Raw genomic sequence first — 14,874 nt, 5'->3', positions numbered from 1 at the left:
TTTTCCAGGTGTCCAACCTCAACTTCCCTTCCTGCAGCTTGAGCCCATTGCTCCTTGTCCTGTTATCTGCCCCCACCGAGCACAGTCCAGCTTCATCCTCTTTGCAGCCCCCTGCAGGGAGTTCAATCCCCCTCAGTCTTCTCTTCTCCAGACTGGATCAGCCCAGCTCCTTCAGCCACCCCTAACCAGTCCTGTCCCCTAGCCCCCAAACTATTTTTGCTGCCCTCTGCTGCACTCTCTCCAAGTTGTCCTCATCCTTTCTGTAGTGGGGGCCCACAGCTGGACACAGGACTCCAGATGTGGCCTCCCCAGTTCCAAACAGAGGAGAGGAATCGCTACCCTCGGTCTGCCAACAGCGCTCCTACCAGTGCAGCCCAGGATGCTGGTAGCCTTCTTGGCACCAAGGACACACTGGCTTCTGTTCAACTTCTTGTCCCCTGTCCCCCCAGGTCCTTTTCTGCAGAGCTGCTGCCCAGCCTGTCACCTGCAGCCTGCCCCGGTACATGGGGTTGCTCCTTCTAAGTGCAGGACTTTGCATTTGTCCTTGTTGAACCTCGTGAGATTTCTTTTGGTCCAGTCCTCCAATTTGTCGAGGTGACTCTGAATCCTAGCCCAACCCTCCAGTGTATCTACTACTCCTCCCAGCTTGGTGTCATCTGCAGGCTTGCTGAGGGTGCATCCATCCCAACCAGTTTTCAGGACCTGCCATTTTGGTAGTCCATACGGCGTACTAAATGTCAACAATGTTCTAGTAACAACTTTGTGAATTTATGTATGGGGGACCAGAAATGAATTTGCTGTGTTGTGAAGCACTGGGTTTTTAAAGCTCAGGTCCTTAATGAGTTCCCTAGAATGACCTACTTTTTGATGTTTTTACACTGCCTTGAGAAATGTTGGCTCCTTAGTGCATTGCTCTGTGCATGTGTGTACCCATGCATGTGTGCACACATGCATATACATGCTGCATGCATGTGTGCACGTGAGTGGCTTTTTAACAACTTCTTTTGAAGAGTTGGGGGCAGGCCTGTTCAAAGTTGCTCTAGCATTAAAGGTGTGTAGCTGAGCACAAGTCTTGGCATGAAGCAGCCATGCTCTAGCATACAGCACCACTGGGTTACAGAACATTTGCAGCAGGGTTTTGTGTCGCTTAAATCATCGGACCCTGCAACCCTAAGACTCCTCTTGGGTGCTCCATAGTCTTGATATTTTTTAGACTGTGGTTGCCCTTCAGTAAGGACCATGTGTGTAAATTTTGGCATTTCAAAGTCCTGTTGTGCTGATGTACATCTAAACCTTTTTGAATCGGGTAAGTTTCTTTTTCTTCTAACCCTACTCTTGTTTTGGTAGGTTTTCCCCCCAACAGGCCTGGTGGAGCTGTGTTGCAATAGCTGGATAGTTCTGCTAGGAAGATGGGTAGTGAAATAATTTCCAGTGCCATCATAAGGCTCCAGATTTAACTGCTTGAGGCAAAGGGGCAAGCTCTGCCCTGTTGATTTTTCTTGTCCCAAGTGCTCATGATCAACTGCACTTCAGTGGCTTGTATTTGATTCCTGTCTCTAAGAGGTTTTTTTAAGTATCTGTAAGAGAGAGGGATGTTTCTGTGTGATTCGGGCATACAGATCTGGTGCCTGACTTGAATTCTCCAGCAAATCTCACTGCCACAGAGCACATGAGGAGGCAACTCCCAGGAAAGATGTTCTGCAAAGTGAGCTCAAGTCATGGATGCCACAACTACCATGAAAGTGCTTTCAGAGAGTGAGAGAGAAAGGGATTCAACGCTTCTTTTAAGCCCTGTAGTGTCAATGTGCTTGCTAGACTCAAGTGGTTGACCTCTGAGGGCTTTGTGGGGCCTCACGCAGGGCTTGGAATATCAACTTATTTTGAATGGAAAGATCTCGCCTGTTAACGGAGCAGTTGCTGTCCCCTCTGCTCAGCTGAGCCAGCCAGCTTTACGCTTTCAAATGTCCATACAGCTAAAACACTTTGTGTATCTAGTGCTCACCTGGCCAGGTTTGTATTCCCTTGTGCCTCTGATGTGGGCAGGGGGAAGGCAGTTGGGTCCCAGTAATGTGCAGAAGGCTGTTTTTATTCACTTATTTCATTAAGTCAGCTGCCTGCTCTTTGGGCCTAGTGTTGAAAGAGTTCAAGGCACTCTGGTTTTGCTAAGGTGTACCTTGCAAACCTTCTGGCCCATCGAGCAGTAGTTGGGATGCCCTGGCAAGAGGGGTTTGTATTGGAAAAGGACTTGATACTCTCTCTGGCTTTCCTATTTTTATTAGCAATTAAAGCATTCCCAGCACCAGGGAGTGTGCAGGAGGAGCGCAGCAGACCCACAGTGGTCAGCAATTAGCCAGTTGCTTAGTGCAGCTTTCCTTGTGCCGAGTTAATGGGTTGTTTCACTCGTCTGTGAATGCTCTTGTCTGTGCTCCAGTGGATGTAGCTGGAAGACAGGAGCCAGGAACTCAGAGCTAATCCTGGCTGCCACTGATCGCGTGCGACTTTGAAGAAGTCCACTCGCCTCTGCTTTGTCTTCTCATCAGTAAAATGGAGATGCCTCCCTGACCTCCAGCAGACCATCAGAAGACAGGGTAGATAGATATCTAACTTTTGGTTAGTCTGTAGAGAGAGAGAGCACAAGCTTTATGAACACAAGTTCATTGCACCTGATGCCGTGAAAAGCCAGCACGGAGAAGAGCATCCAGTGGTTGGGTAGGTGGGAGGGCAAGGGGAGGAGGCAGATAAGCAAAGAAGCCCTGGGAGCAGAGAGGTCAACCAAGCTAATCCAGGTATTGGGATAAGAATCCACGGTCCCTGTTTAAACCATATTGAACACAGCCCAGTCTGTGATGGTTTCGTGTTCCAGTTCCCTGTGCAAACTGGTTTTTAAAGTTTGGGGGGGGGGGGGGGGGGGGGGCGGGGGGTTTCCTGCCTGAGAACAGCACACAGATTCACAGCAGTGTTGAGCTGGAAGAGACCTCACACGATCATCAGCAGTGCTGAGGTCTGCGATGGAGCATCCAGGGAAGTTCAGGTGTTTTCTCCCAGGCTTTTGTGTCTTTCTGCAGCTGATGTCAGATCACTCTTCATTCATCCTCACAAGCTAAGATCACCCTGGCTGTCCAATGTAGACAGCAGACAGGCACCGTAAGCCAGGGGTGGCATATGTGACACTGGTAGAGCTGCAGGTGAATGAGCTTTGGGTGTTGTCCCCCTTGTTGTTTGGTCCAGTGATGTTGTGAGGGCACAGCAGGCATGACAGTTAATTAGCTGCCTTGCATAGTGCTTAGAAAATGCCAGGAGCTGCGTAATGTATTCACCCTGAGCATTTACATAATGCGCTCCTGTTTATTTTTCTGCATGGGAAAAGGCCTGGAGGCCCAGTGTTAAATCAGGTTCAGGAGCAGGGTCTCTTGTTCTCTCCCACAGTACTTGGGTGAGCTAACCAGAAGGCAGAGGTAAAGCTTAGTACAGGGATTCACAACCAGGCAGTATTATCACTGGTTTCACCTACAGATAATTCACAAGATAAACCCAGAAGTTTCAAATAGGAATTGAAGGTATCAGAAGCCCTCCAATCTGTTGTAGTTTTTTTTTGGAGCGATTTGCACTGAAGAATTGTTCTATTACTTCTCCGCGGTCAAACAACAAGAGAAGCAGAAGAGCTGGTGTTTCCTGAGTAAGGCTCTGAGCCTAACGAGAGGGACCTTGAGCCTAACGAGGTTGAGAACCACTGCCTCGGATCTGCTGTATTTCTAGCATGGCAATTCAGGAGGGGCTGTGTTCCTGCCTCTGCCCAGTTTGGTGTTTGCGGTTCATAGGATGGTGTATTTGGCCAAGGAGGCTGTGAATGGTTTTCCCGCATGCAAACACCTGCCCCAGCATGAGCAATATGCTTTCAGCCCTTTCCACGTCTTGTGTCTGCTAAACACTCCCAAACCTTCCCACCCTTTCCAGCACAAGACAGGCCTGGATAGCCACAAAGAAGTGTCACCCGCCCGCCGCAAGAGGCAGTCAGGTCGCCCAACTGTAAGTGTCTGTGCAGATGGATGAAACCCGTGCGGCGGTTGTGTGTGTGCGGGAAGCAGCCCTTGTTTGGACTAGACCAGCATGCGTTCTCGTGATGCCTTTGCGTGGTGCACTTAGCAGCTCTTTGCCGTCTGTCTGTAGGCAGGTGGTCAGAGCATGTGGCTAAAGTACCAGAGGTTCAGCGAGGGGGCAGCTGTACACCTGAGCTTGAGACCACATTTCCAGGTCTGTGGGGATTAGTGCTTTTTATGTGACTTGGCTTCTGGCACTTGTGCCAACTTGCTGCCCCTTGTTACCGTTCAGGAGTCGGGTGTTTCCCTGAAATACCTGCCTGCTACCCCTTGCACCTTGGAGCATAGCGGTAAGTTGTAGCTTCTGGGCCAGTTGCTTGGCTTCCTCCAAAGTCAGCTCCTGTGTTCATGTTCTAGCTGGAAGGGACGGTCTGAAAGAGAGGGTGCTCTTCTCTGCCCCTGCCTTCCCCCAGAGTGAGCATGCTGCCTTGACAGGCATAGGCGCTTGTGTAGTCTAAGCTACGGCGGGGCCATCCCAAGGGCTGAAAGCACTCGGTCCTCCCAGGCCCTCCGCAGTGTCCCGGACACAATTCTAGGCAGGGCCTGATGCCGAATGACTGGCGCTTTCCCTGCTACTCACACTCCTTTTGTCACCATTGAGCTCTGAATGGAGACACTGATTCATGAAAGCTACACTCCAATGACTGTGGTGCTCTCTGGACTTGTAAACTTCAGTATTAGCAAATCCAAACTGAGTTTAATGACTGGTTTTATTTTCTGTCTTTGCCTAAGCAGAGGCACAGATAATGGCTTATGAAAAATGAATATCTGTTAAATCCAGCTGCTTTGAAAATGGTACCAAAATATGAAATACCTTCTCCCTCCAACTCTTGTCGGCTTAAATTGTTTTAAGGGAAGCATTAGGCAGTGGCCAGGGCAGTGACTGGGGGAGAAAATCTCTTGGGGTCCCTTGATTTGAATCCCTCTCCCCTCATGACTTGCTGTATGACTTTTTTTTTTTTTGGGGGGGGGGGGGGAGTTGGTTCAATGCTTTATACCTCAGTTTTCATGTCTGTAACGCAAGAGAGTCTGCCTTGCCCACGAGAATGTTTCCAGGTATCTGATCGCTGTAAAATGCTTTGAAAGATGCTCAAGTGACATGTAGACATAGTTCCAGCCTGACTTGGCTCCACCTGGAACTGGTGATGTGCAGCTCACACCTTGGTACTTACCTGGGTCATCTGTTGTCACTAAAAACCTTGAGAACAGAAGTGCCAGTTCTTTGTCTCTGTCGTGCCTGCCCCTGTGCACACGAGTCTGAGAACTGCAAGTGTGTGACCGGGCTCCATTTTTTTCACTCCATTTTTTCCTTGTTGTAGAGCGCAAGCACAACCTCTGCCGCTGGCCCCAGTGGTGACCAAAGTGAGCTCATCTCCCGGATTTCCACCCTGGAGTTGGAGAACAGAAACCTTCGCAGCGGTAAGTGAGGGCGGCTTCTGACGGGAGCGTGTGTCTGATTTGTGCTGACAGCCGTGCATGCATCCTCTGTGCCACCAGCTGGAGCCTCACAGATGGTGGTGGCTTTACTAACACTAGGGGGAGGATTACCCTCTGGGTGAAGGAGGGTCGAAAGCAAACTCATCCTGTCCTGACCAAAGCATCAGAGCTTGACCCAGTAAAGCGGTCTTTCTCTCCTCTCTAGTTGTTGCAGATCTCCAGCACGCCATCTCCAAACTAGAAAGTCGCTTGAGTACCCTAGAAAGAAGCTCTACTTCTCACCAGTCCTCAGCACTATTACCAACCCAGGTAAAACCCACCTCTGGGTGCCTGCAAGGTGCTAGCTCCATTTAGAGTACTTCAGGCCACCCGAAGGGAAAAGGGAATGCTTGCAGAGGGATCACAAGGCATCGACAGTAAAACCCTCCTTAGCTACACTTGCAGTGGCACAGGCAGGGCAGGGGTATTCCTGCTTGAAACCTGCTCGGGGAGGATGAATAGGGTGGATTCCCATCTGGAGTAAATCAGCATAGGTTGTGTGCTCAGATCTGGAAGCGCAAGCTTGTGGTGGTGGTGATGGTAGATGCCTCCTAGTTCCACCCTTGAACCAGCACTCTGGAAAGCTCCATCTCTTTCAGACAGGTGCTGCTTATGTGGCAGGGCGTGTTGTCAGGGCTGTCTCCCATGTTTGCCATCCCAGAGTTTCAGGCTCTTAATGCTCTGGGCAAGACAAAGACCAAGCTCCTGGCTACCTGATGTTCTGCTGTCTTTAGACAGCAGCAGTATTATCCTAGCACGTTGTAAGCTTTGTGAGGAGGGGGGAAGAGAGTCTTTGTGGCTTTGCACCTCAACTTTCCTCTCCTCCCACCCTGTTCCCCACAGCATGTCACCCCCATGAAGAAGGTGGAACCACTGTCTGCTTCCTCCAAGAAAGTGGAGCTGCCTTCTGCACCACCCGCAAGGAAAACTGCTGAGCCCCCTGCTGCTGAAGAGGATGAGGATGACGATGACATTGACCTCTTTGGCAGCGATGATGAAGAGGAAGACCAGGAGGCTGCCATGGTCCGGGAAGAGCGACTGCGCCAGTATGCAGAAAAGAAAGCCAAGAAGCCAGGCCTCATTGCCAAGTCTTCCATCCTCCTGGATGTTAAGCCTGTAAGCACATCCTTACACAGGAGATGTTTTGGCCCCAAAACAGGGTGCTCATACTGAAGCTGTTAGTGACCTTGTGGGAGTCTGGGTATTACGGGTGGCCAGCAGCTGCCGAGCAGAGATGGTCTGAGTCACAGAATTGCAGGGTGATTGTAGCACGACGGGACCTGTCACCGATGGAAGCTGCTGTTGCTCTGTTGTAAAGGTGGCAGTCGGAGATCGCGTGGCTGCCCCATGGGCTACGCATTCTGCTCTGGACTACTGCTCTTCTCTTGAAGAGCTAACTGGCATCTGCTGGAGCAGAAGCTGATGATAAATACCCTGAATATGGGTGCAAACCAATAGTCCGTCAAGCAGAGACTCTTAAGATTGTGCTAGAACAGAGCAGAAGGGATTACTGAATGCTCTGGAGTTGACCAATGTAGATGTGCAAGCAGGAGAGTGTTTGTTTGTATGTGCTGCTGAAAGCTAGATTTTGGGAGCTGAGGCCCTGCGGGGAAAGGAGTGTTGTCCCTCCAAGAACAGGGTCCTCAAAGTTACAGCACCTGCTGGAGTTTTGGTCTTGCTGCTTGCGTGGTCCTACCCTAGAGACGATTTCTCTGGGGGAAGACTCCACTTGGCTTGGCTCTTTGGGCAAAGGAAAGGGTTGGCAGGAGGTCCAGAAGTCATCTGCTTCAGCATTTCTGAACCTGTGGGTCATGACCCAAAAGTGGCTCGCAAGAATATATGAAAGGGTCACGAACAGACTTGAAAAATTGATTCTCCTTTAAAGGAGGAAAAACGTGGGAAACTGCGTCTTGTCCCTTGCAGGCTGGTGGAGTTCCTGCGAAGGGCTGCTTGGGGCCTCCCCATGCCCCCCACCCTACCCCACACACGGGGGGCAGTGGGTTGGGAGTGAGGGGCATTGGGTTGGGACTAGCCCCTGATGTTTTGCAAGTGGGTTCTGGTACAAAAAAGGTTGAGAACCACTAATCTAGTTCAACCCCCTGCTGGAGACGGGGTCAGACCTATCCAAACCATCCTGTTCAGGTCCTTATCCAGCACAACTACAGGGCATATTGCCCAAAGACATCAGAAAGGCACTGTAACCTGCCAGGGGTAAAGCAGGAGGATGAGGGCTGTCCGTCTGCTGCAAGTGTTGTTAAAATGAACTTGTGCGATGCAAGGAAGAGGGCTAACCCTCCTCCTCCCCCAACGTCAATCCATACCAGTTTGACCGTGGGGTAAAATTCCTTCTTCATCTCATATACGGCATCGGTCTGACCCTGAGCAGAGGTTGAGCCCTCTAGCTGTCCCTCAAACCGCATGGGATTCGCCACCAGGATGGTAGTGCCACCTGGTGTGCTACTGCACCGTGGCAATGCCTGCGCTACAACTGTAATGGCAGACGGGGAAGCCGCTCGGCCAGAGCCTTGCCCAGCACGTCAGCACCGTGGTGCAGGCAGAGCTGACACTTCCATTTGGCGGCCTCGTTCTCTGCTGAGTCCTGTGGAGTTCAGTCTCCCGTTTCTTGGCTGCTTCCCAGCTCGGAGCCCTTTGCAGTGCCTTTGTTGCTGAGTCTGTGCAGACCTGAAGCGCGCGTCACCATGCCCATATCTGCGGTGGAAAAGCAGGCTTCTCCAGCTGGCTCATTCTGGGTCACCTAGCAGTGAAGCAAAGGCTGGCTATGAACTCAGCTCAAGTTTGTAGGGAGGCTGAGGTTGTACTTCAGTTGCAAACCAGAGTAATGCCCAAGTTCTTCTAACTTTCACTGCCACTTGAATCGAGGGTAGCAAGTTCAGGGTGGCCAGTCCAGGTGACAAGTAGACCTTTTGCCAGCGTGGGTATGCCGTGCGTGCCAAGTCAGCCTTGGAGCTGTGGGTAAGCCTGCTCGGTTCTCTGTGTTTGCCTTTTCAGTGGGATGATGAAACAGACATGGCAAAAATGGAGGCATGCGTGCGCTCCATTCAGATGGACGGCCTGGTGTGGGGAGCCTCCAAGCTGGTGCCAGTCGGCTATGGCATTAAGAAGCTCCAGATCCAGTGTGTGGTGGAAGATGACAAGGTTGGGACAGACATACTGGAGGAGGAGATCACCAAGTTTGAAGACTATGTAAGTTAACCCTTGTGCCAGGCCTCCAGGAGGTTGTTCTGGCCCCTGCCATGTGTTTTGGCATATTCCCGTTCTGCAAGATTTACATTTTCATCTAGAAAGAACTGAGGTTTTTTGGCCCCCTTGATTGCAGAGAACTCTTCCTCCAGCTGTTCACGGGAGCCCAGCCCTGTGCTACCTTGTTCATCAGGTCACCCCCCTGCTCTTATAATAGCGGTTAAATCCAAAGGGTCAGTTTTCACGATTAATTGGTGCAGTTCCTGATTCTTTGAGACTACTGGAAACAGCTGCTCTGAGACCAGTGGGCTCCCTCATTGTTCGCAGTGGGCATTACCTGTAAGGTTTTAAATGTGATGTTTAAATTGCTGACCACTTTGGCCAAAGGGGTAGGGGTGAAGTTCATAGCAGAGGTGGGTGGGGAAGGGAAGGAACTGTGGCGCAAACAGGACACATAAGCAGATAGGGATGCAGGAAGGAGATGGAGGGCAGAAATGACTCATTTTCCCACTGGGTGATAAGGCACTGACAAATCAGTTTACTTTTAAAGTCTGTCCCTGACCTGTGGTCTTTGTGAGATCTCACCATCTGACATCCTTGGGGAATCTTCTGTGGCCAGAAGGGGGTGTGTATTGCCCCCAGCTTGTACCCTGGTGCGAGACTTCTTAGTAGTGAGGACTTGCTCCTTTCCACAGAATGCATTGGGAGACTGTTTTGATTTATAAACTTTTTGTGTTGGGGACTGTTGCCTTTTATCCGTTTGCGTGGTATCTAGCAGCTCTGGAGCTAATGATATTATCCGTAGTCTTATGATGCACCCCTTCCCAGGGCTGGTAAATTGCTGACTTAATGAAGGCAAAGCAGAATTCTGTTGGGAGCATTTTGGACGATTAAGACGTGTGCCGTCTGTTCAGCATTCACCCCGGCCAGGTTGTTTTCTGCCTGCTTGCTCTCAGGTCTTCATCAGCTTTTCTTGTTGTGTTGCAGGTCCAGAGCGTCGACATTGCTGCTTTCAACAAGATCTAAGAGCAAACCTTTATCCTTTCTGAAACCGGCACGAATAAAGATCAAGGTTTCGAGCAGAGATGGTGTGGGTGTTTCCTTGTGTGAGAAGGTGCTGGCATCACAGCGGTCCTCTGAAACCTCACAGAAGCCAGAGGAAGCAGCTGTGGCATATACAAAAAGCAGACATTTGTGTTTCATAGCTCCATTTTAATTCTCTATTTCACCCTAGCACTGGTTGGGAGTCCGTTTCCTCTCTCACCTGAGACCGGGTGTACAACACTTCAGTTAAAATGTAGGACTTCTGTTGCATCTTTCCAAAGAAACCAGATTTGTCAGGGTCGATTTCAGAGCTGAGCGTGGCTCCTGATGAAACGAGGATGTTCTTTGGATGAATTTATATAATGCAACCAAAGGCTGCTCTCAATTCTGGAGCATTGCTGACCTGTTGCGTAGCTTAAACCTAAGCCTGTTTAACATGAAGAAAGGCAGTTCGTTTTTAATCCTGTTTACTTACAGAAAATCAGATGATCCCTGTCTTTTTCTGATTTCCTGGAACAGGTCCTTTGACTGGCTATAAAGATGGGGCTCGGCAGGGTGCGAGAGAGAATCTCTGGTAATTGCATTGATGTGAGGTGGTGCTGAGCACCTGCCCTTTCTGCATGCCGCTTTCACCTCTGAGCAGCCCGTTAGCTCTTGTTTTGCACTGAAATTCAAGGCTGTTAGCTTGGAGGGCAGCTTTTAGCCAGGGCGTCACTACTTCCCTTTAGGACGCCAGCAGTCCACTGCCAGTTGAAATGCACCTGTGACTAACAAATGAGATATTTAATCTGCTGGACGCCTGCCTTACCCTCAAAAAGCGCTAAACTCTGCCAGCCATCCCGGTGTGAGAGTCGCTGGGGGAGGCTGAGTATCGGGACGTAGCGAAGCATGAAGCTGGGCTCTCTTACAGGTTTGGGGTTTGAGACTTGCACAGTGACTATAAAACCGCCTCTGTATTCCAGTGATGCTTTGCAGAGGTCGTGAGAAAATAACCTCTGTGCAGCCAGGGACCCCAGAACAACTCGCAGGTGTTTTTAAGCTTTGCCTTGGGATTTAGCCAAATCACCACGCTTGAATTAGGTCACACCAGTGGACGGCCAGATCCAGGAGTGTGGGGCTGGGCCAGTACATGACCAGATCTGGGCACTTAGTGTCAGGCTCACATGCTGCATTGTACCTGTAGGCCAACAGCAAGCCCCAACCCTGCTCAGGATCTGGGCTGTGGACTGATCCTGCACCACTCATTCAGCTCACTGGGACAGAAGATTGGGTGCCACTTCTGTACAGCAAAGCAATATGGCCTCGAACCGTACAAGATGGGGGCTTGGAACTGGATGAGGATGAACCTGCACTGATGAAGTACAGCACCTGGTTCAGCCCTATATTCCATCCCCACTGCCTTGGGGCCAAGGACCATATCTCATCTTTTGGCCTCTTATCATGGGCAGCTGATAAGTCAGGCTTATTATGCCTGGATAGAGGCCAGGTCTCATGTCCAGGACTCTTCCTACCCCAACCAAGCTGGCACCCTGTGCTCTGAACAGGGGCTATGCAGCCCCTGCCTTGTGAACTATGCATAAAGCAAGGATTGGTGTCATACTGCAGGTGACAGACTGAGACCCAGGACACCTGACCTTTCCCCAGAGGGTTTAGATGGTGTTCAGTATTCACCCCCTTCCCCCCCAAATTCTGGGGGTAATGCATAGCTGTGTGCAAGGTCATGTAGAAATCCTATTGGGGTGCCTCAAAGGTGCATCGATTGTTTGTGAGTGATGCACGGGTGAGACACCTGGGGTCCAAGTCTGCCACTTGAGATCTTCCTCCAGGCTTACCTCAGTTTCTGTGGCTGTTAGCTACATAACCCCTCCAGGAGCCTAGCACTTTGCACTCCTTTGAGTGGGGTTCAGGAAGCACTATGGAGTGTTTTGGAGCTGAGAAGCTTTCTAGAGGAGCCCACAAACTTGTTTGTGCCCCATCCTAGAAGGGGCAGTATATAGAGGGCAGGGGCTGTGCCAGGTGCGTTCCATGGGCGAGTGGCAGTGGGGTCAGAACAGAGGGTCAGTGTGCTTGATGGACATGTGGGTGGAGACTGCATTGCTAGGCTGGCTCGGATCCATGCTCCAGCGATGTCTCCACCATATCTCACCACTTCGGAGGTCAACTGTCAAAACCTGGTACCAGGACTGAATGGAGCTGGAGCTTTCAACCTATAAGTAAAGTATATTCCTTGGGTAGGATACAGCTGATTGACTTCCTCACTTGGGCATCCTGTTACAAAATGTGATCAAGATGGCCCTGCCGGTGGTACCAGCTATAACACATTGATGGTCTTGACTTGCGTGCAGTTAGCTGAGGCAAACGTGGGGCATTCATTCATCCCCAGGGCACAGACTTGGCTCCTACCCTGGGGGCCCTTAAGACAAGGCTAGACAATCACCTTGCTGGGGTCGTTTGACCCCAGTACTCTTTCCTGCCACAGCAGGGGGTCGGACTCGATGATCTGCTCAGGACCCTTCTGACCCTACAAACTATGAAACTATGAATTGGCATACAGGAAGACAGGTTTTCACTGCATACTAGATCTGTTACTGCTAATCATTTTAAGCTAGTAAGGCCCATTCTCCCACCTTACAGGCTCCTGCTTGCTGCTAATGCAGTTTAACAAGACACCGGTGCGTTGAGCTACCGTACCTTTCCTGAAGGTTTTGGTGCATTAGTGCTAGTCTTGCACCAGAGCAATAACATGGTTTAGACGGACAACCCAGCTTGTCGTGTGTCTCAGCTCTTCAGTGACCTGCATTCCACGTTGGTGGATGGCAGCAGGCTGGCTAGTGTTATCAGCCCGCTCTTTTGTCACCTCTTCCTGCTAAACAGATGGGGGAGGTGAAATTCATGTTTGCAAAGCACTTGGAAATCCTCAGATAGGCAGGATGTAGAAGCGTGCGGTAGTAGCAGTCTGTTTTGCTTCCCAAGTCCTATTGGCTGATGCAGAAAAAGCAGGGAGCTGCTTAGACCCTGCTCACACATACTGTTGCATGTGTATTGACTTCTTATTTAAAGACTTCCTACAGGAGGCCGGGGTGGCGTGGGTGCATGGGTGACAGCCCAGAGGTCACGGGTTTGAGCCTATGGCAGATGTGCTCACAGTGCGGCCCTGTCAGATTCTGCTAAATGTGTGAGTTCTGCTAAATACCTTGTCGCGAGGTGGCAAAAAGGGAAAAGATGGAATATGTCTACGTACAAATTGGAGAGAGGAAGTAAGTGTGTGTGTGCGCACGTCCGTGTTCTCGGTCCTATAGCAAACTTAATCTTTGATATAGACCACGAGTTTCAGACTTAGTGGTCTTCATTGGCAGTCCCTTGATTTGAGGATGATCTCTACCATGGCTTATCATAGAAAACAAGGGTTGAAGGGACCCCAGGAGGGCACATCTAGTCCAACCCCTTGCTCCAAGCAGGACCAGCCCCAACTACATCATCCCAACCAAGGCTTTGTCTACCTGGGGCTTAAACACCTTCCAGGATGGAGACACCACCACCTCTCTGGGTCACCTGTCCCAGTGCTTCACCACCCTCCTAGTGAGGAGTTTTCCTAATATCCAACCTCAACTTCTCTTGCTGCAAGTGGAGACATTGCTCCTTGTTCTGGCTTATGGACGGGTATTGAGGTGACTTAAGAGTCCAAGCCTTGAGCCACTGATCTGTCTGCAGAAGTTGCAGGGTTTTCCACAGGGACGAGTAGGCCAGAGGCTGGGATTCCTCTCCTTTTCCCTCCTCGGCTCGCTGCTCCCCTTTGAGAGTGAGACGCTTCACCTCGAAACAGGCTGCTGCTTGGTTAGGGTTTCGCTGTCATTGGAGTCCGTCAGCAGCCAGCTCCTGATGTCAGCATCTGTTTTCTTGAGGTCTGCCTTCAGCGACACTTTGATGTAGACCATGAGTTTCAGGCGCTGAGTAGGCCACGTCCTAACAGGCCAACGAAGAGTCCAGAACAAGGGGAAAGAGCCAGAACCCGCTCCCTTGCCCAAGCCAGCGTCCCACGGGCCCCCAGCAAGCGCTTCGGTGACTATAAAGCAAAGGGCACTGGCCTGCTAAGGCTACCATTCATCCACAGCCAGTGGAGAAATCCTGTGATGATTAAGGTGGATATTTCTATCAGTCCTGGGGCACTGGTGTGAAGTGCCTGTTGGTTTGGAAGGAAACCCTGTACTGACAAAGCCCTGGCTGGGATGATGCATTCGGGGCTGGTCCTGCTTGGAGCAGGGGGGTGGACTGCATGTGACCTCCCAAGGTCCCTTCAACTCTCATTATCTATAGTACTATAATTCGATTAATATATAAAACTAGAATTATTTCTATGACTCTAGCAGAGAATGATAAAGGCAAGTGGGATGACCTGGGTGGTGACAGACCCGTCAGCCAGACACTGGAGTGGACTTGATTAAGGAAGAATTTAAAAGGGGGTAATGTCATGAATGGGGTTTATGGAAAATGCATCTTATTGAACTGACTTCACATCTTCTTCTTTGATGAGACCACAAGCTGATAAAGGTGATCATGTCAATGTGATGTTTTCCTAAGCTTCTCCACGGCGCTAGCTCTGGAGTTAGCAGTTTGAGGAGAGGCTGCCAAACTGGAGAAAAGAGCTGGAAGGAATGACTGAAGTACTACTGCCGTGAAGCAAAAGTGCGCGCGCGCTGGCTTGTCCAAAGACAAGGTTAGGAGGTGACTTCATTTGCCATTGCCACCTACGGAAAGAGGGAATGGAGATTGGATAACGTGGTAAAAGCGTAACAATCCAGGCCGGGAAGGGGAAGGGGAAGGGGAGGCTGGGCGAGCCCGCGGGGGCCGGCCGGGGGCGGGGCGGATGCGCTGGCTGCGATACCGCCCCGCCCAGCAGGAGCCGCTCCGGGCAGACGGGCGCTAGCTCCCATGCGGAGCCGTGTGAAAAGGGCCGGCAGGCAGAGCGGCGCGCTGCGCCAGGCCGTGGGTTCAGGCTGCGCTCGAGGCCTGGCCCAGTCGGCCCGGCAGGATGAGGCCCTGCGGGTGGGGGTCCAAG

At 50.9% G+C, this 14,874-nt stretch overlaps 1 protein-coding gene across 6 annotated transcripts in view; it reads left to right on the top strand.

Moving 5' to 3' along the window:
• EEF1D (eukaryotic translation elongation factor 1 delta) overlaps window positions 1-9,858 on the top strand; it is a 31,858-nt gene extending 22,000 nt beyond the window's left edge. For 5 of the 6 annotated variants that reach the window (XM_090040775.1, XM_090040776.1, XM_090040777.1 and 2 more), the window contains 5 exons: window positions 5,417-5,516; window positions 5,740-5,843; window positions 6,417-6,689; window positions 8,583-8,777; window positions 9,762-9,858. In XM_090040775.1, the coding sequence (XP_089896901.1) occupies window positions 5,417-5,516; window positions 5,740-5,843; window positions 6,417-6,689; window positions 8,583-8,777; window positions 9,762-9,800 (711 nt within the window). In that variant the 3' untranslated portion in view covers window positions 9,801-9,858. Of the gene's footprint in view, window positions 1-3,954; window positions 4,027-5,416; window positions 5,517-5,739; window positions 5,844-6,416; window positions 6,690-8,582; window positions 8,778-9,761 lie in introns of all 6 variants that reach the window. The other variant, XM_090040772.1, reaches the window with a different exon arrangement.
• Window positions 9,859-14,874: the final 5,016 nt, after the last annotated feature.

Source organism: Crocodylus siamensis, chromosome 3 (assembly GCF_052110815.1).
Source record: "Crocodylus siamensis isolate JL-2025a chromosome 3, ASM5211081v1, whole genome shotgun sequence".
NCBI lineage: Eukaryota > Metazoa > Chordata > Crocodylia > Crocodylidae > Crocodylus > Crocodylus siamensis.
This window is presented reverse-complemented; position numbering and strand designations above follow the sequence as displayed.